At 36.0% G+C, this 25,509-nt stretch overlaps 2 protein-coding genes across 4 annotated transcripts; one reads left to right on the top strand and one right to left on the bottom strand.

Moving 5' to 3' along the window:
• Positions 1-1,443: 1,443 nt before the first annotated feature.
• On the bottom strand, positions 1,444-2,969 carry LOC148194189 (putative aspartyl protease At4g16563). The gene has a single exon (XM_088096599.1). It carries the CDS (start codon positions 2,967-2,969, stop codon positions 1,605-1,607), a length of 1,365 nt encoding a protein of 454 aa, XP_087952725.1. The 3' UTR covers positions 1,444-1,604.
• Positions 2,842-23,691, top strand: LOC124834683 (protein TRANSPARENT TESTA 9-like). 3 transcript variants are annotated; one of them, XM_088096596.1, is made up of 22 exons: positions 2,842-2,983; positions 4,404-4,784; positions 4,989-5,040; positions 5,120-5,196; positions 5,280-5,413; positions 5,615-5,711; positions 5,956-6,013; positions 6,321-6,429; positions 6,524-6,644; positions 6,747-6,939; positions 7,873-8,207; positions 8,872-8,960; positions 9,056-9,111; positions 9,806-9,865; positions 10,058-10,198; positions 17,823-17,928; positions 18,253-18,327; positions 18,405-18,454; positions 21,641-21,797; positions 21,880-22,046; positions 22,495-22,765; positions 23,502-23,691. In XM_088096596.1, exons 2-21 carry the CDS (start codon positions 4,732-4,734, stop codon positions 22,762-22,764), a joined length of 2,400 nt encoding a protein of 799 aa, XP_087952722.1. In that variant the 5' UTR covers positions 2,842-2,983; positions 4,404-4,731; the 3' UTR covers position 22,765; positions 23,502-23,691. The 3 variants fall into 3 exon arrangements, with proteins under 3 accessions (XP_087952722.1, XP_087952724.1, XP_087952723.1); XM_088096598.1 differs by lacking the exon at positions 23,502-23,691 and having other exon boundaries at positions 8,875-8,960; positions 22,495-22,922; XM_088096597.1 differs by lacking the exon at positions 23,502-23,691 and having other exon boundaries at positions 6,750-6,939; positions 22,495-22,921.
• The last annotated feature ends 1,818 nt before the right edge of the window (positions 23,692-25,509 follow it).

The raw sequence follows: 25,509 nt of genomic DNA, 5'->3' as shown, positions 1-25,509 counted from the left end.
CATTGTTATAATCTTCGTTTGTGGGTTGTATTTATAATTTTCATTGCAACTAATATAACCATCATCATTACCCAAATTTATTAATATTTGATTTATATAATAAAACATACTAAATATATATGATTAATATTTTGGAATTTGCTATGCCTGACTTATAAAATATTCAGTAATTTAGTCCATGCTGTGCAGTATTAATCGAAGGATTATAGTAATATTATCTTTATATTTTATCACATTATGCTCTTTATTTTACATTTTTTTTCCTTCTCTTCGTCTCTTTCACAATTATAAAAAGAATCGCTTTACAAAAGCGATTTGTCTTAATTGAAGAATAGAAGAAGAAAAAAAGTGTTCTAAGACTTAGATATTAAGCAATCCAACATGAACAAAACCATGAAAAGTTAAATATAAGTGATGATACATTTAGGACCCATGCACCATGAAAATAAGTGGGGTTGGTTCTTTGAGTGCAAAGGAGAAATATAAAGGAAAAAATAATGGAAAAGTGAAGAAGGAATAAAGATAACCCTAAAACTTTACCTCTCATTCTCGAAAGAAAACTTTCCCAAAGAACATTAAATAGGAATCGATTCCTTTGGAAAGAAGTTCCCTTTTCTGAACTAGCACGAGAAAAGAAGAACGAAATAAGTGACTAAGGAATATAATTTGCAAACCTTTCTTCAATTCATATTCATATTCAAAACGGTATAATTTGTTTCTGACTTATCAAAATAAATTAAACGTGAGCCATGTTTTGTAGATACAATTTTCATTTTTATAAATTTTTAATTAAAGTTGTCGTTAGAAACATGATTTTAATTATTATTATTATTATTATGAAATTGAATTTTGTGAAAAAACCCCAAGTCTAGTTCTTCTTATCAATTCTATTATAGTGAACAGGACATAATTAAAAAAAAAAAAACTTAAGATTTCAGTAACTTTGTGCAAATAATTTTTAAAAAATATTGATACAGTGAAACAACCATCTTTACTTATAATCATCTTATGCTTATTATTTTTAAAAGGTGAAGTTATACAACTACTTTTAAGGAAAGGTTCTGTAGCTACCAATTTATACTCATACCAAATGTTTATGTAGGAAACCTGAGACACATCAATCTATCGAATATATAATAATTAACAAAGTAATAATATTAATATAACATTTTACTTAATTGATCAAATATTTTACAAATATATGATATTAAAAAATATTATGTAATTAGAATTTTAAAATTTGACTATATAAATATATAAATATTTATACCAATAAACATATATATATATATATATATATATATATATATATATATATATATATATATTAATTACTTTATGTTAGTAAGGATGAATAGATCTTATTGAATCATATAACATATTTGTTATTTTAGACCTGACACCAAATAATTTTTTTTGTTTAATATAAAAGAAAATAGTCTATTATAAAAATAACATTAAAAACAAGTGTATTCACTTCCCATAATATATACAACAGTTATTGAATAACAATAGATCAAGAAAAGTAGAAGAAAAGTAGCACCATGCAAGCTACTACAGCTCTGCAACTAATTTGAACGTTGTCAAATCCTAACTAACCTAACTTAAACGCGCGTTTTGCAACTCTGACTCCGAAACCCGAACCTCTCGTTTCTCAAGTCATACTCAACGTAGAAATTCTGCTGCTGATAGTTCCCCAATATCACAGCGGGCCCACCCGCCACGTCATCATCAGACACAATAGTCAAACACGCCACGTCGGATTTCCCGACCAACGAAAAATAATTCGTCAGAGGCTGACTCATCTTCGCGCCGCCCCTGAACTCAAACCGAAGCTCCGGAAACGACGCCGTTCCAGACACCACAAAGCACGGACTCAGCCCGGATTGTTTCTCCACCTCCCTCGCGCGCGTGTAGTTCACCTGCTTCGCAAACTCTTGTGCCACCGAATCAAAAATCGGCCTTTCCATGAACGTGAAGGTGGACCCCGAGTCCACGATAGTCCCACCGTTACCGTCAACGTCAGGCTCTAGAAGCCTCTTCGGAACCCGCACGCGCTTCTCCCCAACGACGATTCTCCTGAGAGTAAGGTAATAGTAAGCACCGAACGCGGGGTTTTTGCTCGACGGGTTTTTCCGGAAAGGCGTGTAGCTGACGCCGTTTGTTCTTTTCTTGTCGGAGGAGGAAGTGTGCAAGACGAGGTCGCTGGATTCCGGCGATTCGTCGAACTGGTGTGGGAGTAAGCAGTAAGAGAATCCAGTGAGGTTCATCTGCGACGGAAGGGACTCCGGACCGCGGCCGAAGCCAGCGATTCCGGCTGGCTGGTAGACGGAGACGATGGAGCAGCCGACGAGAAAATCGGGGAGGATCTTCCCGGGAAAGTTGAGATTTTCCGAGAGGAGAAAGCCCGCGGTTGAGCCCAGCCCGTATTGGACAGTGTAAGCAGGGCATGTGAGTGAACAGTTGGCGGTTGCAGTGTTTTGTTTGCAACAGCGCGATTCAACGTTGGCACCGAAGAGCCACGTGCATTTGGGGTTGGTGCAGCCCACTAACTTGGAGGAAGTAGAGTTCTTGGGGATGAAAGATTTGGGTGCATTGTGGAAGGAGTTGCAATTTGAGCAGAGGTAGTGGGAGGAGCATGGGAGCCAGACGAGGGTGCTTCCGGTGTCGAGAATAAAGGAGAAGGTTTGTGGCGGAGTTCCGAAATTGAGGTCGATGGAGTATCCTCCGTATCTTTTGGGGTGGATTTGGGTTTTTAGTGGGTTGGGTTGGTGATTTTTGAGGTGGTGGGCTCTTGTGATGGAAGTTGAAACAGCGAGTTTAAGGGTGTGGAATGGCTGCGAAGAAGGGTGGTTGGTGAATACGTGGGAGAGAGGGAGGGTGATGGTGTTGGGTGTGGATGATGAAGTGAAGATGAAGACAGAGAGAAAACAGAGTATAGAGAAAACAAGAGAAGGAGGAGGAGGCATTTTAGCATGCGAAGGTTAGAAAAATTTCACAGGTTTCAGTTTTGCCGTTTTGGTAGTTTATGCATAATGTATGTATATATATATATATACAATAATGGAAGAGTGCGATGCTCGAGAGAATCGTGCTCCATTCATGGGTTGTTGTGTGTGTGTGTATATATATATATATATATATATATATATATATATCACAATGAGAAGCAGAGAATCTGAATTTCATGAAACTTGAAACCAAAGAAAACGGTGGTTCTGACGTGGAAGTAGTAGCACTTGTAACGAGAGAATGTTAATTACTAGTAGAAATGGTGGAATTTTTATGTATTATCATTCTTAGGTGAAAGAAGTATTACTGCTACACAAAAATCCCTTTCTTCTGTCTCAATTATATCAAATTTACGTGTGAACGTGAACGGCGTGTGTTTACCTGTTGCGGCTTGTTTAACTTTAATCCATGTTTAATTAGAATTTAGATGCAAACTTTATTTTGAATTAATAATTTCTTTTCCTCTTAAAGTATTATGTTCTATCTTATGGAGCCATGTCTGTGGACTAATCTGTTGTATCTGCTGACAAGTCTGTTATGTTTGCGACACCAAGAGTAACTTATGATGTTTGGTAGATTTTACTTTGGTGTCGTTTATTTGCAGAATTTGAGGACCCAACACGAACCAAATGACAATGAGAATTTATTTATTTCTTGGATTAGAGCCACTTAAAAGCAGGTTTAAAAAAGAAGCAACCGTTGCATTGCTAGTGCTTACTTTTTCATTCACTATTATTCATTTGAAAAGGCATTGTTTATTACTATAAAAAAGAGGAAAACTTTAATACAACAAACACGACAAAAGATATAAACAACTTGATATAAAAAGACATTCTTTATTAGGATAAAAAAAAGGGACAAACTTTAATACAACAAACACGAAGAAAGATATGCACAGAAACTTACTAGATTGACTAGATCATCTAAATGATGTGCTAGACATATGTTTAAGGTTGGGTATATATGAGATATAGTAAACGGGGAAACTTCTAAGATTCGAAATAGGAACAGCAAAAAGTATGACATTTGTGGCTATAAGAGTATAATTATTACAAATATCTTTTATGTTTTTGATGATGAGTATAGGTATTATGATATTCAAGCTATTAACGCATTTGATTTTTTTAAAAAAAAAAATCAAACTAGAATTATTAATAAAAAGCATTAATATTGAAGAATAGTTTAAAATTTAATTTAATATATTTATATTTTTATTTAAACTTTTAAACTTAATTAAATTTTAAAAAAGTAAGTTTTCAAACCAGGTAGATAATGACTAATAAATGAAAAAGAGGATGAATGTATTAATGTATTAAAAGAAAATACAAATATAGAATATAAGATATTAAAGAGAAGAGGAGCATATAACTTAATTTAATTTAATTTTTCAGAGTGTGGAAGTACAGAAGAAGTGAGAATGTTCCTTGCAATACTGCATGGCCATTTTCCGCGTTGCAAAAGCATAACCGAAAGCTTTGTTTGGTTATGTGAAGACTGACTTGAATTTCATACATTGAAAGGTAGTTAGTTGGGTGCGACTGCAACTCGCTACCAAACAGGCAACAAAATCACTGTCAATAGCAATTCGCATTGCACCATTTGTTTTCGCTCTACAATGCGATATACTATCACAGCTTCATCCAAACGCTCTTCAACCTTCACGTTGCACAGCCACACCTCATCACTCTCTTCACTCTCATTCATTCCATCTCCGTCGCCATGTTGCGCTCTCTCTGGCGATCCACCGATCGCTTCTCCGTTCAAAACTTCCAGTAAGTGATTGATCGAATTCGCCTAGAGATTTCGTTGCTATTTTCATCGTTTACTTCATTGTTCGTAAATTTCGGTGACAAATTGAATGTCTACGATGCATTTTAAGGTTTTTATTGTTTTCAGAGTGCGGACTTGTTTCTTATGAATAATCTTGTGAATTGTTTTCGGTGCTCGTGGATTTTTACTTGTTGATGTGGTTACAGACATGTAATAAACGAACTGCGGATGATCAACGTTGTGGACAAAAGTAACAGGGTAACAAGCGTCAATTTCTGTGAGCGTTTTCTTTTGCATGAGAAAACTGTAATGTATTTATGTGTGCCTTTTATTGCAGGAGCTTGTGATGGATTTATTGCAGTCCGTTGTGGAGATTGTGATGTATGGTGATAGACAAGATCCGCAAATTTTTGAGTATGGATCTGTTTCGTTCTTATGTCGTTCTTGTTTTCTGGACAAGGTTTTTATAATTGTGACGGATTGAAAATGTTCTTTAGATGTTTCATGGAGCGCCAAGTGCTGGCGGACTTTGTTCACATTCTTAAGATCAGTGAAGATTCGAAAATTCAGGCACCACTGCTTCAGTATCTTAGCATAATGATTCAAAACATGGACAGTGAACATTCAATTTGTAAGATGGTTATTTTAGTATTTTGATGTCAGGTTAAGTTCATTGACTCCTGAGTTTTACTTGTTTATGCATAATTAGTTGATATCTGCATGATGCATTCACTTTACAAATCACAGTGTTCCTCTTCAGTCCTTGGCTCTTTGGCTTAGTACTGTCACTGGTATTTAGTATAAATTGGTGTCTCTTATTTGCATGGTGCAGACTATTGCTTCAGTAATGGTTATATTAACAACATTATTTCACATCCCTTCAAATTTGATGGACAAGACCTAGCTCCATACTATGTTTCTTTCCTAAGGTATAGTCCTTTCCTCCTCTCCTTTGCATCTCACTTTTTCACTTCAAAATATATTGCAAGTTTTCCCTGCTTGTTTGAAGACATGCAGTTATGTGTTCTACATTTTTTTCCTTTCTTTATTTTAAATAGTATTGGGAAGGGGGTCAATTTTTTAATTTCTGATATTTGTTTCACGTAATTTTTTCTTTGTTGTGTTACAGTAATTTATAGAATAAATTAACGTTTTGTTTGTTTCTTCATTCAGGGCCATTAGCAGCAAAATAAATGGGGACACACTTTGCCTTCTTGTGGATATTCAGGGGGTAAGTGAAAAACATACAAGTGCCACAGTTAGCTGCTATCTGTTAAACTAAGATCATTACCTCCCCACTTCTCATCAACAAATGTAATGCAATGCTATTGAAGTTGAGAAAACATATTGGATGAAGTTACATACTTGACTCTAGCAGGAATTAGTGTTTTGAGAAAACTTTTACCCCTTGTGGATGCACTATGAAGGGAGAACAATCATCTTCAGTTAATTTCTACTGTATATCCGAGATTGATTTTTTGTCCAGCAAAATTCAGCAAAAGTATTTTAAAATTCTTTGTTAAAATGTTTGACTGCAGGATGCTGTAGTCTCCTTTCCCTTGTATACTGGAGCTCTAAGATTTGCTCAACATGAAGAAAAGATGATTCAGACAGCTATACGTGCAATTGTTCTGAACATCTACAACGGTATACTTCTCTATTTGAATAGCTAACAGGTTATAAGCACGCCTTAGTGTAATATATTTCTGAATTTTGCATCATTTTTATCTTTTTTCTACAGTGAGTGATGAAAAGGTGTATCAATTTATATCAACTCCACCAGTTTCAGAATATTTCTCTGACCTGATTTGTAGATTAAAAGATCTATGCTTTCGGTTAGATGCTTTTGTCAATGATAAAGAGTATGTTAACTTGACTATTTTTTTTTCATCAAATAGTTGTTGGTACTTTATAGGCACTGAAGAAGAGTTTTATCTTATAGAGCTAACTGCCTTATACTGAAGCAGGAAAATGGACACTCAGAAAAGAAGAAATGGGATTATTCTTGAATCTGAAAAAATTGCAGATGAACTGTACTACTTCAAAGACATTCTTAGAGTTGGCAAGCCTCGTTTGACTATACTGGTTATGGAAAATCTTTTGAATGGCCTTGTGTTGCCTCTACTATGTTCATTTATGGCTTCAAAGAATAAAAATGTGAGATGAGAAAATTTCCTGCAAACTAGTCTACCTTTTAGTTCTAGTTTCTCTCTGCATTTGTGCCATCCATATGTTAAGTTAGGGTTCAGGTATGTTATGATAGGGTGGTTCTCTCCAATTTGTGAATGCTTGGGAATTTGACTCCTCTGAAGTGAGGTGTATAAAGTGAGAAAGTAAGAGTGTATCTGTTAATATAAGGAGAAGAGAAATTATTTAAGATAGTTAGAATATTACTTAGTAACTCAAGGTGCTAGTTAGATATAAACAATGGGAAGGAGGAAAGGAGAGAAAAAGGATGTTAATTTTGTAGATTAAGCATTAACTCTTGGTGAAGGGGGAAACCATTGGAGGAGAGAGTGCTCTCCTATTTCTTGTTCTTTTCATTCCATTCAATCAAATTCTTTCTTTCCTTTCTCTTTTCAATTCTTGGTTCCAAGCAGTATCCATGCTTGATTTTAAATGAGTTAAGCATACTAGAACTTGAATTATAATCATGGTGAACACATCCTTACTTTCTGACTTTATTCCCCTTCTTTCTTTAGAGGTCTTAAATCCAATATTTAATCTATATTATGGTAAAATGGAAATTTTGTCTTCTACGCAATTGAATGAGAGGAGAAAATCATCATTTAAACTAACCACAAAGTCCTCCTTCATACTTCTCAGTAGTTCATTCATTTTTTAGATTTGATTATCGAAGAGATTTGTCACACCATCATATTTAAATAATTTTCTCTCCCATGTGCTTGTATTTTCTATGCTTCTTAAAGTGTGCCAATTGAAAGGTTCAACACAGATTTGTTATGAAAGGAAAGAAATATGAAGAGAAGTCTGGGTGGAAACTCCAGTAATTTAGGCTTGTCATACTTGCATTTTATTCTAATTTTTTTTTTCACATGGTTACTCATTAAAATTATATCTTTGCCCCAGGGATCTGACTTATCTGCTATCACTTCGCTATATATCATATCCCGCCTTCTCCAGGTTGTTGGTGGAAGAAGCACGATTAACAATGTGGCTTTTGTTCTTCTGTATCATATATTGAACTTCAATGTGAAAAGTCTGAGTGAAGGGAATACTTCTGATTTCCATTATGATATTGTAACCTTTTCAAAGTGCTTGAATGAAGTGGAAAATGTTATATCTAGTGCTTCCGAGTCAAAGGGATCTCAGAGTATCAACGGCACCTATTTAGGTGCTCATTGGGAAGGTTTCATGTCTAGTATCAATATTTATAATCCAAATGGTGAAATTTGTTCCCAAAGGTAGGTGATTTGTTGGTTGTGATTGTTTTGATGTGTAAATTTCATTGTAGACCTTGATACTGTTGAGAGATTTTCCCTTTACTTTGTCTCATACTTTTTTGTTTCCGAGCATGTCTACCAGTAGGAAGACCTGCGGGGGGAATCAGAGGACAAGCCTTACTAGTATATGCATATTGATTTCTGATAAATGACTTTTCCAGATTAGAAATAATAGGAAATGTGTTGGTGGTTGATGTCATGTTTTGTCCTCGTTGGATATTATTGGTTTCTATTGATTTATTGAAGATTTGCATAAGGTGATCATCATCTTCATCATAATATATTATTATTTACCTGAGCCTTGGAATGTATTGTGTTTTTCCTTTATTTCTTGTTAGTTTAATGATTTTGTTTGAGCTTTGATACAATAGTGATGCATGAGAAGGTTAGATCCAAAAATTGTTGAAGATTGTATTTTCATTTTACAATTCGACTTTAATTTTCTCTTTTTCTTGTGATGCAATTAATGCTTCTATATCTTCATCAAGAACCTGTTCTTCAGCATGGGTATGCAGCTCCTGACATCAGGAGGAAGCATTTACTGAGACAGATCATTAATGTATTTAGGAGTGGTCATGTTCCAGTGTATTTAAGTATACATATAATGAAATTGCTACTTTTGCAGCAGTGGAATATTTGCTTTTCTTTTCTGTAAGGATCAAAGCCTATTGTTAGCTTCAATATTTCTCTTGCTTATCCTGATTGAGAGTAAAGGTAGTGTAATTTTGTTCATTTATGTAGTCTTACAGTTATTTATTATAAACACTGAGTTATTTGTTGTTTATTTCAATTTCATGCAAGTTTTGTAGATCTTGATTGTGACTTGTCACTGATGAGTAAGCTATCTGAGATGGGGGATGAGATGGTAAGTATTGATGGACATATTCGTTTAAATTGAAGAGGATCATCAATTTTCAGAATGTCATGGTGTGGCACATCTATTACTGACACTGTAAACTGTTAAGGATCATTTATTCTAAAAACAGTATATTTTGCTCAAACAATTTCAGAGCTTTTTATCCGTTCTAAAATACAACACCAACTAGGTTGGATTGACTACATTGGCCAAATGATTCCATAATGTTCTATAGTGAGTCCATCATGCCTTTAGACAAACCATTGTCCTTTAAATCTTTTTTAATGGTTTTGCCCGGTGTTTTGGTCTTCCTCTATCTCTTGCAATATGGCTACCCTCCAGTCATATATAATCATCATCTAGCCTCCATAATCACAAATTGATGCTTGTTGTTAACATGCTTTTTTCTCTATTTATTTTTGCTTTTAAAACCGATTATAGGACTACATGCATTTATAATTAGAAAATTACAAAGAAAAATTATTTCTTTGTAAAAATATTATAAATTTTGGAATCTGCGGCATTTGATGTGACTAAAACCTATCTTGTTAGGAGTGGATCTCAATTAAATCTAGATTGGATTTTAAAAAATCTAATACATGATCCATTATACGTTTATATCTTGTTTGTCAATAGCTGATACCAGTTTGTTTCAGATCCATTATACGTTTTATATTTTATTCTTTCTTTGTACATTTTTCAGACTCATGGCACAACATCTAAGACTGTGGATGGAAGTATCTTCGTTAAGTTTATACCTGAGGTATATCTAACATTATTATTTTATGTGTTAGATCAAACATTAAATTTATGCCTTAGGTATATCTAACATTACTTTTTAGGTGTTAGATCAAATTGTCCTTTTTATTTACTACTGTTTATGTTGGTTCAGTAGAATTGGGTTCTGTACAACATGCAGAATAACAAAGTTACCATCTCCTTTTAAATTTAACAGATTTTAAAAGCACTGCTGAACGTTTTAGCCTTCCAGCAACCCCTCTCAACAATGATGCTATGGCATGCGGGATGGTGCCTGCAAAAGCTACTGGTCTTCCATAAAATGGAGCTTGACAGTGATAATCTTCTCCTATTCACTGTAAGTGCTCAACAACTTAATCTAATTTCTTAACATTTGCAACTGGATGTCTCCTTGCGTGGAGAAATACTCATATTTTACTATTACAAGTTTGGTTAGGTAAAGTAAATTTAAAGATGTATCAATTTTGGAAACTTCCATAGCTTTTGATTATTTTTCTTTCTGGTGTTTCGGTTCAGTAATAATTCTACCATCAGTTGTCAAGTCTAGAAGATTATCTAGGTACTAATTTAGGTACAATATTTTAGTCATTATGCAGAAGAAGCGTATCATTAATCTCACGATTAGTTATGAAATTATGAAAGCTGCCAGACCAAAAACTGTTTCTCCTAATGTTCTAGGACTATAGGTTCTACCTAGAATTTTGTCTTTAAATCTAAAGATGATCGATTATGCATGTTATTGTCATCATGTCACGTTGTGTGGGTTAAAACAATGGTCATATCATTGCCCAGAAACATATTTAGCGATGGTTTTTTTATCATGTATGATAGATGACAAATGTCACAAAATATATAGCTATTTTGATAACAGAAAGACGCCAACTTACGTACGTAAATATTCGTTCAAGCTAGAATTTTGATTATAAATTCCGGAAAAGTTATTAATGTTATTCTTATGAATCAACTATTGGTACAAATATACTTGTCAAATGTAGGTGTGAATGGTTTTATATTACAAATCTTGTTCATCAACCACACGAAAAAGTCCTTTGGGTTTGAAATGTCAGCAATACACATACACACCTCATATCTTGTGCCGAAAAAGAACTTCTATTAGGAGAATGCGTTGTAGAGATATGGACTTTAATGCATACAGAAAACATTTCAGCTGAGAAAAAAATCCTATTACAAGAGACGAGAGGGTTGAATAATTACCATTAGATATTAATATATCAGTAAGGATCGATTGGCATAAAGGTTTTAAATTACATACTAACAATTCTCGAAGCAATTTAAATATGCAAAGACTAAGGAAGAATTCTATCTTGAAATATTGGAGAAAAGTTCTTAAGCATGAATCAACTGTCCTAAAACATTTCTAATGTCATGCATGAAACACATTGTTAAATTGAAACACATGAAAGATTTTATGAAAGGTCATGCAAAAGTTCTTCAGGTTTGTAATGTGGGTAACACACAAATACACCTGTCTTATGCCAAATTTCAACTTTTCTTAACGGGGTATGAAAGAAGCAGAATTTAAACCATTAGTCAGAGAAGCTTTAATGACATGTTAAGATGAACAAGAAACAAGACACATGATGAAACCAAAATTTGAACTAAACAATAGAGGGTTAATTGTTATGTTATATCTTTTTCTTTTGTTATCAGCAATACCAAATATAATTAATAAAGGCAATTGGGTTGCTTCAACCCATTTAAAAAAAGGAGAACAAAAGCTAAAAGAAGAAAAACTTATGATCTTCTCCCATAATCTCTCCATATAGATGTAGATTTTAACATTTATGATTCTGCCAAAAAGAAAAATGAAAGACAAAACATGAAGATGTCTCCTTTCCTGTGTGCATATTGACCACTGGATCAATATTGTTCTCTTGTCCAAATGCACAGTTTGATTTCTAAACTTAGTTTCCGCATTCAAGTACATATCCTGACACATTGAATTGTTATGTTATGTTACACTCAAGCATGGCATACTAATGAGTATGTTGCTGATTGTATTGTATTGTTTTCTTGATCATATATGCTTTTGGTTCTCCCTCCAAACTTCCAAAATTTGATTTCCAATTTCCAGTTTGAAATTTATGCATAACGCCTCTTGCAAAATTGTAAACAACATCCACACAGCATAAAATTTTTGAATTTTGATTCCCTAGTTCTGACCCCATCGATTCTATACCAGCATGTAAGACAGCAATATAACAGTAATAAAATTTGGGAAGGAGAATGAAATGACGTTATAATGGTTTTCGTAATCCTCTGTAAAAAAACGTCCTCCAAATATTCTGAGTATTAAAGTTCATATAACAGAAAGGGAAATGGCAGCAGAGAAGAAATGCACAGGACAAAAGAAGAAGTCAGAGAATACGTGAATGACAGCACCCCCCTCCATCCTCTAACAAACTTCTATTTAATGAATCCCCGTCCAATCATAATCATTGAGTCTAATATTCTTTTTCCTCACGCGCCTGCTTCCACGTGTTTCTTCCACCCTCATGTTTTCATGGTCTTTCCTCGTTACAATTCCTCCTCCTTTAAAATTAACCTTGTCCTCAAGGTTGAATGTTGGATAGGCTTTACGTAAGGCATTTTCATCTTCCCATGTAGGAGCTGATTCTTCTAACCCTTCCCATTGGATCAAAAACTGTTTTACTATCGTATTCCCTTGCATAATTTGACGATCTTGAAGCACAACAGCAGGTTGAATAACAAGGGGAGTCTCAGAATCAATAGTGAGTGCTGGAACATATTGCTGAGTATGATCTCCCCTGCAAGGTTTTAGTTGAGAACAGTGGAAGACAGGGTGAATTTTTGCTGTTGAGGGCAACAACAACTTATAAGCAACAGAGCCAATTCGTTCAATGATAGGAAATGGACCAAAGTATTTCATGCTTAATTTCTGATTCTTTCTCAGGGCCACTGAATTTTGTCTGTACGGTTGTAACTTTACCAGCATCATATCACCAATCTGAAAGTCCATGTGCTTCCGTTTGACATCAGCATATTTTTTCATGTGGTGCTGTGATCGTAATAAATTCTGTTTCAGTTTGCTGATCAGTTCCTGTCTCATCATAAGGTCATCTTGAACTGTTGGAGGATCAGAAGCATTAGGAGTGTATTTAGTCAATTGTGGAGGATCTATCCCATAAACTACCTTAAATGGAGTCATACCACTGCTGTGATGATAAGCAGTGTTGTACCAGAACTCAGCCCAAGGTAAAAATTTGACCCATTCTTTAGGAGACTCATACGTATAGCACCTTAAATACATCTCCAAGCATTTATTAATAGCTTCTGACTGTCCATCGGACTGAGGGTGGTAAGCTGTGCTCATGTGCAAGGTAGTTCCACTTAATTTGAATAAGTGTTGCCAGAATTGACTTACAAACACCTTATCCCGATCTGAAACAATGGTCTTTGGAAACCCATGTAATTTGATGACAGTTTTGACAAACGCTTCAGCTACCTGTTTACTGTTGTAATCCGCTTTCAAAGGGCAGAAATGAGCATATTTGGAGAGTCGGTCAATCACTACCATTATCACAGTATAGCCTTGAGAATTTGGAAGGCTGGTGATAAAGTCCATTGCCACATCCTCCCAGATCTGAGTTGGCACTGGTAAAGGTTGTAGTAACCCCAAGGGAAGAGAATTAACTGATTTTGCCTGCTGACAGATCAGGCAATTCTGAACAAAATGTTTCACATCCTGCTGCATTCTAGGCCAATAGAATTGCTGAGCAAGTCTACTAAATGTTCTCGTGATTCCTACATGCCCACCAATAGGAGAATTATGAAATTCTTTTAGCAACTTGTGAACTAATTCAGGAGATGCAGGTATGACTATCCTATCCTTCCAGTAAAGTAAGCCATCATGGACTGCATAATGTGGAGCAACCTGCTTGTTGGCTACACAAGCCGTAATGACTTTTTTTGCTTCTTCATCTGTATTTAGAGCCTTTCGTAATTCTGGTAGGAAATCTAGTTGGGGCTGTGACCATGCCATAAGAAATGATCTGGATAAAGAATCAGCAACCACATTGTCCTTGCCCGATTTATATTCTATCGTAAAATCGTACCCCAACAATTTATGTAACCATTTCTGCTGTTCCGGTGTTTGAATGGCCTGTTCAGTAAGACTTCTTAAACTTCTTTGGTCTGTTCGAATCACAAATTTATGCCCTAAAAGGTAATGTCGGAACTTGGCTACAGCTTCAGTAATGGCAAAAAACTCCCTTACGTAAGCAGATTGGCGTTGAAGTCGGGGGTTCAATTTCTTGGAAAAATATGCTATGGGATGTTTGTTTTGAATCAGCACTGCTCCAATAGCTGACCCTGAAGCATCAGTTTCCAACACAAAAGGAATGGAAAAATCTGGAAGAATTAGCACAGGGGCTTGAGTAACCGCAGCTTTTAAAGCATCAAAAGCTTGAGTGGCTTCGTCAGTCCATATAAAACAATCCTTCTTTAGAAGATTAGTTAGAGGTTCAGCAATAGAGGCATATTGCCTAATAAATCTTCTATAATAACCTGTGAGTCCCAAAAACCCTCTCAGTTGCTTGAGATTGGTGGGAACTGGCCATTGCATCACAGCTTCAATTTTGTCCTTGTTCATGGTCACACCTTTTCCAGATACTGTATGACCTAGATAATCAACTTCTTTTAGGCCAAAAGCACACTTTGATAATTTTGCATATAATTGATGATGCTGTAAAGTCTGTAGGACTGTCTCAAGATGTTGAAGGTGTTCTTCCCAAGTGGGACTGTATACTAATATATCATCAAAGAAGACTAAGACAAATTTTCTTAGAATACCTTGAAAAATGTCATTCATGAGGGCTTGAAAGGTGGCAGGGGCATTGGTTAAACCAAATGGCATGACCAACCATTCATAATGCCCTTGATGAGTTCTAAAAGCTGTTTTGTGCCTATCCTCCTCTTTAATCAATATTTGATGATACCCAGACCTTAAATCTAGTTTAGAGAAAAATTGTGCCCCATACAACTCATCAAGTAATTCATCCACAGTAGGAATAGGGAAACTATCTTTAACTGTTATAGCATTCAAAGCTCTATAATCTGTGCAAAATCTCCAAGTATCATCCTTTTTCCTAACCAATATGATTGGTGACGAAAACGGACTGGTGGATGGAATAATAATTCCTTCCTGCAACATCTCTGAAATCATTTTCTCAATTTGCAACTTTTGACTGTGAGGGTATCTGTATGGACGTACCTTCACAGGTTTAGCACCTTCAACTAAGGGAATAAAATGATTTTGTTGCCTATCAGGGGGTAGTCCTGTTGGAAGGTCAAAAACTGTTTTGTATTGATGGAGCAACAATACAATTTCCGGCTCCATATTCTTTGGAAGATCCAGCCATTGATCTTGTATGGTGGGAGAGGTTTTAACCTGCAAGGTAAATAACTCAGCAATTCCTTTGGTATGGCACATTCTCTTGAAGTGGTTGAATTGAGCAGGCTGTGGCAGGGATGAATGATCTCCATGCAGAGTCACAAATTTATTCCCAACATAAAATTTGATAGATAAGCTGCTATAATCAGAAACATGAGGTCCTAAAGTTGCCAACCAAGCGGCTCCTAACACCAAATCAGCTCCTGAAATGGGAAGTAAGTATACTGGCAATTGCAGCAAGTGACCTTGAATCTTAACTTGTAAGTCCTTGATGAATCCTTCAGCTACCAAGGCATTACCGTTGCCCACTAACACTTGAAAATTGGGAATAGGCTCGACTGGAAGTTTCAAACAGTGAGCAATTCTGGGTTGCAGGAAATTATTTGAGCTTCCACTATCTAATAAAACCTGGACCATCATGCCATTGATAGACCCTTTAAATTTCATCGTGCCAAGTCCTGAAGACCCTTTTAATGCATTGTATGAAAGGTGCTGTTCCACGATTGATGGAGGTTCAGCCTCCACAATGTCCTTCGGAGGGTCATGTTGAACATCAATAGGAACCTCTTCATCCACTTGTAAAACAAAATACTGCTTATTGGGACACCTATGATTCATGGTGAATTTCTCATCACATGTAAAACAGAGGCCCTTCTCCCTGCGTAATTGCATTTCTGCAGCAGTAAGTTTTTTTATGAAGTTGGGTTTGGGGTGGGAACTGGATGTAGATGACTCCGGTAAGGATAATAAGGGAGGTAAGGAGGTTGATCGTATGGATTGTGAGGTTGTGGGGATGGTGTTTGTGGCTTGTGTTTTGGGATAATAGGAAGTGTTTGGTAACCTGGTTCTGGGAATGTACTTCTCCTCATATAATTTGGCTAAGGACACACAACGCAGCAGAGAAGTGGGGTTTTGGGCAATAACATCACGTTTGACATCTGGTTTTAAGCCTCCTACAAAGCAATCGAGGAGAGCCTCCGTTGTGATGCCTTGGACACGGTTGGCCAGAGATGTGAATTGCGTATAATAGTCATGAACAGATGATGTTTGGGTGAGTTTAAACAAGATGGCCCTGGGGCATTCATATGGTGAAGGACCAAATTCAGTTTCCAAAGCACGAGTAAAAGCAACCCAAGTTGGAAAGGCATTGGCACGATTTTGCATCTGAAACCAAGGGATTACCTCTTTCTCCAAATGAATGGAAGCTATGATCAGACGTTGATCATCGGTTGTGCGGTAGTAAGTGAAAAACTGTTCTGCTTTGAAGATCCATTGAAGAACGTCAGTACCGTCAAAGCGAGGAAAATCAAGTTTAACATTACGCACTTGGAACGGTGGTGGCTCAGTGGAGGGTGGTGGTTTCGTTTGAAGCAAGGACCCCAACGTAGATTCAAGTGTTTGGAATCTGTTTTCTGTATCTTGTTCCCGTAATGTCAAATGTTCCATCCACTTTTGTAACTCTCGCTCACGTCTTTCCATGGCCTCCGCGATGCGACAAACTTCCGCCGGAAGGTCCTTGAGACGAGCTATTTCAGTAGCTAGTTCTTTCAGTCTCGTGTTTTCGGCCATAGTTCAGAGAATGAAAGCACCAGTGTAAGACAGCAATATAACAGTAATAAAATTTGGGAAGGAGAATGAAATGACGTTATAATGGTTTTCGTAATCCTCTGTAAAAAAACGTCCTCCAAATGTTCTGAGTATTAAAGTTCATATAACAGAAAGGGAAATGGCAGCAGAGAAGAAATGCACAGGACAAAAGAAGAAGTCAGAGAATACGTGAATGACAGCACCCCCCTCCATCCTCTAACAAACTTCTATTTAATGAATCCCCGTCCAATCATAATCATTGAGTCTAATATTCTTTTTCCTCACGCGCCTGCTTCCACGTGTTTCTTCCACCCTCATGTTTTCATGGTCTTTCCTCGTTACACAGCATTCCCCAATGAAAACCTGAACTTAGGCAACTGCCATTGTATAAGATCTTCCCTTTTTCTTTTCTTTTTTTCATCTCCATTCATTTGCACGTTCTTCTGCATAACCTCTTCTCTCTCTTTTATTTAGCTTGTTCTTCTCTGTTGTAGTTTAAATGCCTCTTAGTTACGTATGCAATAAACATAGATAAATGTATTCACGAACTATGCTTGACATGTTAACTTATTATTTTGGGTATACACGCAGTCAATTTATTACATCTTTAATTTTGGATAAGGTATACATGTTATGGGATTTAACATTGATTTATCCATGTTATTATAAGTTCATGAGTACTGTCAGAATATGTGGAAATATTATATATTTATTTTATTATTTGAAATCCCTAAAATTAGGTGATTGGGATTTTTATTTCAGGAGATTTATTTCTTTAATTAGGATATTTATTCCTTCTTAAATACCTATGTATTATTCCTCAAATAATCAAGGAAAATTATTCCACAATTATATCTCGTTTTGTAACAAGTACCATTACAAAAATTTCGTTTATGTTCAAAATTTCTAAAGTTTTATAGTTTCTAGTTTCCATCGGCAGACTTCCTATGATCAGTCACGTGTAAAGTTTATGAAAGAACTTGAAGGAGTTTGGTTAGATCATATTCCAGATACACTAATTGCAGAATTGGAAAGCTGTAAAAGAGGTATTTATTAATTTGTTCACATAGAGATTGAGCCTACTATCTTCTTGAGTAACTTGGTATTTGAACAGTTAAAACAAGTCTAATAGATGCTTAAAATAGACCAACATGGTGCATACATATTTTTGTAATTGAATGGAAAAAAAGGAAGGTCATTGAAATTTTGGTTTTTGATAGATTCCGATGGCGATGTTTGATTCAGGTAGAACAGTCCATCTGATGGGATTAAGATTGTACTACTAATATAAATTACCTTATACTAATATGAAATTAGCTTACAATGGTCTATACTTTTTTTCTAATGCGCATCCCTGTTATTGCATGCAGTTCTTGAACAACCTACTCAATACAAAGATCCATTATTCATGTTGGAGCTTGTTCTTCACCAACAACCGACCAATGGTATTGTCATTACTTAATGTTGGGCAGAACCAAGTACTATTTATATTTATGATTTCATAAAAAAATGTTTGTGACAGGTCAAAGAGCTTCATATTTTGCATGGCACAGGATGGTTGATGTAGTGAAGGTGCTGTCATATTTTTTTCCAATTGTGATTCATATTAGTTTGATTACTTTGTTCGTTTTGAATATAAATTACAAGGATAAGAAGTTTAAGTCAGATTTCACTGTTTCATACGGCATTTGATACATTTACAAGTACATGTTGTAGTTGATTAGCTAAGACGATTAAACTCTAAACTTGGGTTGTAGAAAAAGGCTTTTGAAATTTCTTAAGTATGTGTATGGATATGAAATGTAAGTTCAACAAGACATGAATTAGGTTTGATTTAGAGGTGAAAATTGGTGATCAAACACAAGTTACATATAGTTTATGCATCTTTGGATCTATATTACAACATCATAAGGATCTTATTAAACAATAGGAAAGAGAAAGATATTGAGTTGAAACTCTGGGTTTTTTAGACAACAACATTGCTCTGTTTATATCGAGAAAATGATACCAATATAATAAATAGAGGATATTTGATTCTAATAATAGTGATATGATACAAGAAAAAAAATCAAAAAGTTCCTAATAATACATAAATGATTTGCGCCTTATTTCTATAATTATTACACTTCTCCTCAAGCTTGACCAAATAAGTTGTATGTGCTTAACTTTTGCAAATATGATTGATCCTTGGTCCTCTTAGAAACTTAGTGCATACGCCAGTTGATTTTTCTTTGGACTTGACAAATCTAGTAATGTCTCTACACTCCAACTTTTGTCCTATGAAATGACAATCTACCTGAATATATTTGGTTCTCTCATTATGAGAGACATGATTAGAGACAATGTGTAATGCTGCCTAGTTGTCACATATAAAGTACATTTGAGAATTTCTTCAAATTTAAGCTTTATGAGGGGTTGCTTTAGCAATATGAGCTCAAAAGTAGTGACTAATGTTGTTGCTTGTTTTCTACTCCCACACTTGAACTTGACATAACATTTTGTTTCTTAATTTTTTTATATGAAGTTACCTCCAACAAGAATACACTGTCCCGAAATGGAGATGAAGCTTGTTTATTAAGACTACCAGGAAAAGACAGAAAATGTTCTGTAACTAACATGATTAACAATTCAAACTAGAGAAATGTTTTGAACTTCACCATCTTCTTCAATTTTGTCAACCCAAGATGTCCTAATTGTGCATGAATTATCATTCGAAAGACTGCAAATGCACATACCGATGGTGAAGAAAAGAGATAGTAAAGGCATGTGACTGACATGCAACACCAAACTATTCTACCTGATATCATACGGTTGGGTCAATCGAGTCTTTTTTTTTTCTTTTATAGATAGGCAAAAGATATATCAAAAGTAGAGCACTTGGGTGTTCTAACCCTTATCCAAAAAATATTTACATAGTTCCCCTCTCCTAGATATTCTTATGGTTTCTCATGAGATCTTTATATTACAGACCAAAACAAACCTACTCAAATTCATTTTTGTACTTTCAGCACTTTTTCTTTTTCAAAGACCTATAATCCTGGAACCTCCTTACTCTCCAATTTGTCAAATAATTATGCAGACCATGCTCACATTTATTATCAATATATGTGTTGGAGATTTGCGACAGGCCTTTTGTTATGAGCCAAACTGGGTGTGCATAGCAGTCCCTGATGTTGAAAGAATTGCTTCACTCGTAGCTATACTAATAGAGCGATGCTGCTTCTCAAAAACCACATTAAGTATACCTCTTTCCTTGCACACACGTCATTACAGCCCAAAGCATGTTACGAAAGCAGCTTCTCTGCACCAACTGGTATTTAGGCATCTTCTCTGCACCAATGCAGCCCCATTGCATCTTTCCATGTTCTTACTTTACATCAAGCCTTGGCACTGGCTAGTCATGGGCACACTGGAGCAAAAAGACAATGTGTATATGTTACAAATCTGCATGGAAAACATACTACGTCAGGCAATTTACAATAATGGATGGGAGGGGTTAGGTGATTCTAATGCTCGAAGATTTTTTTTGTCAACCATAGGCAAAATTGATGAAGGCAAATTGTCTATAGCAAAGAAAAAGAAAAGAGAACGATTACCGGATATATGATTAGTTGCACCGAAGTCAATGACCAACAGAAAGAGATTGAGATGGACAAACAAATGAATTACCAGTGTGTCACCAAGGCACTCTTATTATTATATCACGAGTCTCACACCATTTGATAATATTTTCATATGTTGCCGGAGTCATAGGAGCTAGATCAATTGGAAGTGTAGGAGTAATAGTGAGTCAATCGTAGATGCCTGGAAAATATTGGGCGGATGAATAAATGTTTCACAATTGAAATAAAAGAGGTTCCGACCAAAATTAGGAAAATTTAAGTGGACATGTATTACAAAAATGCTTTATGGTAAAGAATATTTGGTATGACGGTGCGAACAGGAGTGAAAAACAAATTGCAGAGATGAGATTGTTGTGTGGGTAAAGGGAAATATAAGACAGGGTTACAAGTGTAAAAAGTGTGTTAAACATAAGATAGTTTGAGTAGAAGGGATAGAAGACCGGATGATACTATAGAGGAAACTAGTAAAAGGAACGGAGTGATTAGTTTACTCGCATCCCCTGAGGTCAGTACGTACCCTACCGACATCCCTACTTTTTGAGAAATTACCCAATATCACTTACATTATGTAGTATGTACTCTCCTTATTGCTGTACCTTCTGATTTTTGAGCAATTACACATAATAAAGGAGGTAAGTGTACCTTTCCAAATAAAAAAGTTTATAAGGCATAATAAATGCAAAGTGAGGCATATATTGCCTGTGCTTCTTCTGTCAAATGGAATTCAATATGACTACGTTGTAAAACTGGAGCATCTTTTACGTAGTGTTTGGTTGGAGGAAAATATAGGAGAGGGGAGGTATTTTTTGAATCTGTTTTGTTTAATGAACCAGAGAGTCCAATAGTGAAGGCTGTGAATTGTTTAATGAAATATTTCATCGCACCCTTGTGGCATTGAAGTTGACTTGATAAACTTTGTATCACTTTTCTTTTACTATGCATGAAGTTCTGCCGAACTTTAATATAATCTCTGGTATTTGGCTCTGGATTCTCTTTTTTCTCTTGTTTTTATCAAATTTATCTTAAATGCGTACGTTTCCTGCATTTTTGGCGGGGATTTAATCAGCTCATGAATTTCCTTGTTTGACCAAAACATTACATTGTTCCATACTTCTAATACCAGTTGTTTATTCAGGCTTTTGTTCTCCACATCCAGTTGAGGACATTTATTTTCAAAGGAGCATTGCCAGAGAAGCCATTGTTGAACATGATTTCCAGTTCCACCAATGATTCTGGAGTAATTCGTTCTTCAAATATTTCATCTGCTAGCTTTGGGTCCAATGTTTCGTTGGGTAGGCACCTGTCTATATACTTGGTTCTGCCTCCGGCATTTCTTTTTCTTCTGTAAATTCTAACCATATGTAACTGTTGCAGAGTTCGGACTACCTTGTGGAATTTCATTTTCAAATTCTGAAATTAGGGATATATATGTGATTCCAGTAGCAAGTGGAATAGTTGGAAAATTGCTTCTAGCAGAGAAGCACCCATTCCGCAGTCGACATGGTGTTGTGATTGCAATTGCTCCGTTGGCAGGGCTATGTGTACGTGTACATTTCTGTGGCCTTCTGAGCTTTTATAGTCTTTGATGATGTTAGTCTAATTACATAAGTAGAATAATAATCATGTGAATATGTGAATATACTTTCTGTTGTCTCGTTTTTTAAATTGGTCTTCAAAGCTACCTCTTTTTTCTGAGAGATATACAGGTAGAGTGCTGTCAAGCATTACGGTTTCTGCTGACATTTTAGAGTTTTTTTCCTCTCTTTTTTGTTTTGTTTGAGAGTGCACGCATGGCCTTATATAGTTTTATCGTAAGCACTCCAATTTTTCCATGTCAGGTTTTCATTTTTAAAATTCAAAAGACAATAACAGAGAAATCCATAAATTTTTAGCTTTTAGGGGGGCAAGGGTTTGATAATCTTTTATCAACTCATCATGTTTTCATTTCTTCGTTGTGTTTCACTGACCCCTTTCACCTGGTTGATGCAGCCTAAGATAGATGAGCAGCACTCCTCATGGTTGCATCTTCGAATCAGAGAGTTTGACCCACAGTTTTATTCAATCAAAGGTAGAGGAAACCAACTGAGCATGCCTGATCATTATTGGGCAGATGGGAGTTGGACCCTTGGTTTCCCAAATGCAAGAGCTTGTGAGGAAGCTCAATTAGCGATTCTGAATGAAATGGGCAAACAGAGATCAGCCGTGGAGTATATGCTTGCTCCATTACTTGAGGATGATTTTGGATTAGCTCAAAACTGAGGTAGTTAAGTTGTTAGAATCAGTTTTCATGGTTAGTTTATATACTTCCCCTCTTTTAATTATAACGTGTTTGGAAGAGATAATTTAAGAAAGTAATAATTTATTTATTTTTGAGATAAAATAAGTTGTTTGGAATCAGAAATTAAAAGAAAATTTAAATTTTAAATTTTTAATAAAGTATTTATTTTAAATAACTAAAACAATGAAATTTGAAATTCACTAAAAAAAAAAAATTCAATTAGTCACCCCTTCTTTATATACACATTAAGCACACACATTTTAAAAAAATTGTTATATATTTAAATTGAATTTTAAAATACATATTTTCAAAATGAAATGTTATCTTAAAAGAAAAAAATCAATTATTTTATCCAAATAAGAAATTTAAAATGTAAAATATTTAAATTAATGTCTAAACATAATATTTAAAAAATACAAAGATTTTAATTATAAATAATTTAAATATTATGTATTTCAATTTTTTTAGGTCATTCAAATTTATTTTCCAAGCACACAAGGTTACATACTTTTGTATATTATTTTAAGCTACGATGTTTTATGCTGTTACCCTCCACAAGCAATGCTGTTACCCTCCACAAGCAAAATTGTGAAGTATATAAAGTATATAGTTTGTCTTGGCAGTATATATTGTTTCGGTAGATATTTTTGTGGGACCGAGACACTAACCTTTCTAACGTGGTTTTCCTTTTTCTGACCTCTGAATCTCTTGCTTCAAGTTCTTCAAGTCCGAACTGAGGGGAGAGATACCTGCAAAAGGCACTCCGACGCTCAAGTTAGGCGTCTGTTGAAGGAGCTGTTGCTCACAAATGGATATTATGGTAATTGAGTATTATGAACTCAGTATAACATGAGTAGAATGTAAATGGAATGTTTTGGAGTATGAATTGAGCCTGCCTGGTTGATGTCCCTGACCTTGTATTTATAAGTTGTCACAAGCCAAACAGACTTACCATAAATTCGGGTGGTTGAAAACAGACTTCCCTTAAAATCCGGGCGATTGCTCATAAACAGCTTTATGAATATCTTTTAACCAGATATCTTTGACTATTTTGATCATTCACTAGACACTTGGCCCAATGAGCGCTAGCCCAATTTAATAAAATCGATTGCCTTTGTTGGCTATAGTGGTGACCGAACGGTGCTGAGTGTATGACCGTTCGATATCTACATAATTGACGAGCATTGTCGCGGTTTGTCCTGGCTGACGAGCGTTGTTGTCGATGAGCGCTGCTACAGTAGATAGACCGATCGGTCTTGGATGCTAACCGTTCGGCCTAGATATCATACTATACATAATGCTCCCTAAGTACGAGTTAACCGTTTGGCTTTAGCCAAGGTTAAGTATAGGACTTATATGAGCTTGGGGAAGGTCGTCCTTGTTCTATTGGCCGATCGGCTTGTGATGGGAGTTCTTTTTAGAACTTTTTCCCTATGTTGACTAGCAACTTTGATAGCCTTTTGTTTACCTGCAATATGAAGTCGACTGACTGAATACTTTTTGGACCAAATGGTCGAATGTCTGTGAAGTCGAACAGTCTAGTACTTGTGAGACTGCATGGCTGAGCACTTTTGAGCACTTTTGAGGCCGAATGGCCGTGTACTTGTGAATGCGTATGAGCGAGCGTTCGTCGAGGAAATGCCTTTATCGTTCGGATGATAGTCCATGAGGGACTATCTTCACCGCTTTGGTTTATATAGTCTAGGGAGGACTGTCGTTAGCGCTTGGTTTATAGTCCATAAGGGACTGTCTTTGATTTATAGTCCATGGGGAACTGTGTTTGATTATAGTCCCCGGGGAACTGTCTTTTGATTTATAGTCCATGAGGGACTGTCTTTGATTTATAGTCCATGGGGGACTGTCTTTACTGCTCGGTTTATAATCCATGGGGGACTGTCTTTGATTTATAGTCCATGGGGGCCTGTCTTTGATTTATAGTCCATGGGGGACTGTTTTTACTGCTCGGTTTATAGTCCATGGGAGACTGTCTTTACTGCTCGGTTTATAGTCCATGCAGGACTGTCTTTGATTTATAGTCCATGGGGGACTGTTTTTGATTTATAGTCCATGGGGGACTGTTTTTGCCGTTCGATTTTGAACGTTCCCTGAGTTTTGTGGACGACCCTATAAAGCCGATTGGTCGAGTATCTGTGAGGCTAACGGGACCGAGTGCCTGTGAGGCCGGATGGTCGAGCGCCTGTGAATCCTGATGGTCGAGCGCCTATGAGGCCTGATGGCCGAGCGCCTGTGAGGCTGGATGGTCGAGCACCTGTGAGGCCTGATGGCCAAGCGCCTGTGACGCCGAACGACGGAGTCGAATGCATGGGATGCTGAATTGCTGAATACATGTAAGGCCGAACAGTCAAATGCATTTGATAAAGCGTGATGGCAGTGTCATAAAGGTTTTATTCCAACAAAAGAATTTAAACAACAAAAGTCTATGCCTTAAGAAATTGAAATAAGCATGATAGTAATGTTCACGTAAACTTTGCGAGTTGTTGCTCATCACATGTTAGGAAGGAATTTTTATCATCTCTTTTAGTCGATACGGCCCCGAATTGAGCGGTAAGGGCTCTGACTGCAGCTACGACTTCGCCTGTGTCTTCGTTCGGTCTTCGGTTTCTCTATGCTGAGACTTTTTTCTGGTAGGACTTTTTGTTCGGGTTCTTTCTTCTACAAATCTCTGCAGGTGCCCCCCTCGGATGAGCCTTTCTATCTCATCCTTT

Source organism: Vigna umbellata, chromosome 8 (assembly GCF_029865625.1).
Source record: "Vigna umbellata cultivar VRB3 chromosome 8, Vumbellata_1.0, whole genome shotgun sequence".
Lineage (NCBI taxonomy): Eukaryota > Viridiplantae > Streptophyta > Magnoliopsida > Fabales > Fabaceae > Vigna > Vigna umbellata.
The sequence above is the reverse complement of the archived record's forward strand: the minus strand, read 5'-3'. Positions and strand labels throughout refer to the sequence as shown.

Bases quoted from the DNA above. Each gene is read 5' to 3' on its own strand.
- LOC124834683 (XM_088096596.1), top strand. From the start codon at position 4,732: ATGTTGCGCTCTCTCTGGCGATCCACCGATCGCTTCTCCGTTCAAAAC. The intron at 8,961-9,055 runs GTAGTGTAATTT...CAAGTTTTGTAG, and splicing joins TATCCTGATTGAGAGTAAAG to ATCTTGATTGTGACTTGTCA. The intron at 18,455-21,640 runs GTGCTGTCATAT...TTGTTTATTCAG, and splicing joins GGATGGTTGATGTAGTGAAG to GCTTTTGTTCTCCACATCCA.
- LOC148194189 (XM_088096599.1), bottom strand. From the start codon at position 2,969: ATGCCTCCTCCTCCTTCTCTTGTTTTCTCTATACTCTGTTTTCTCTCT.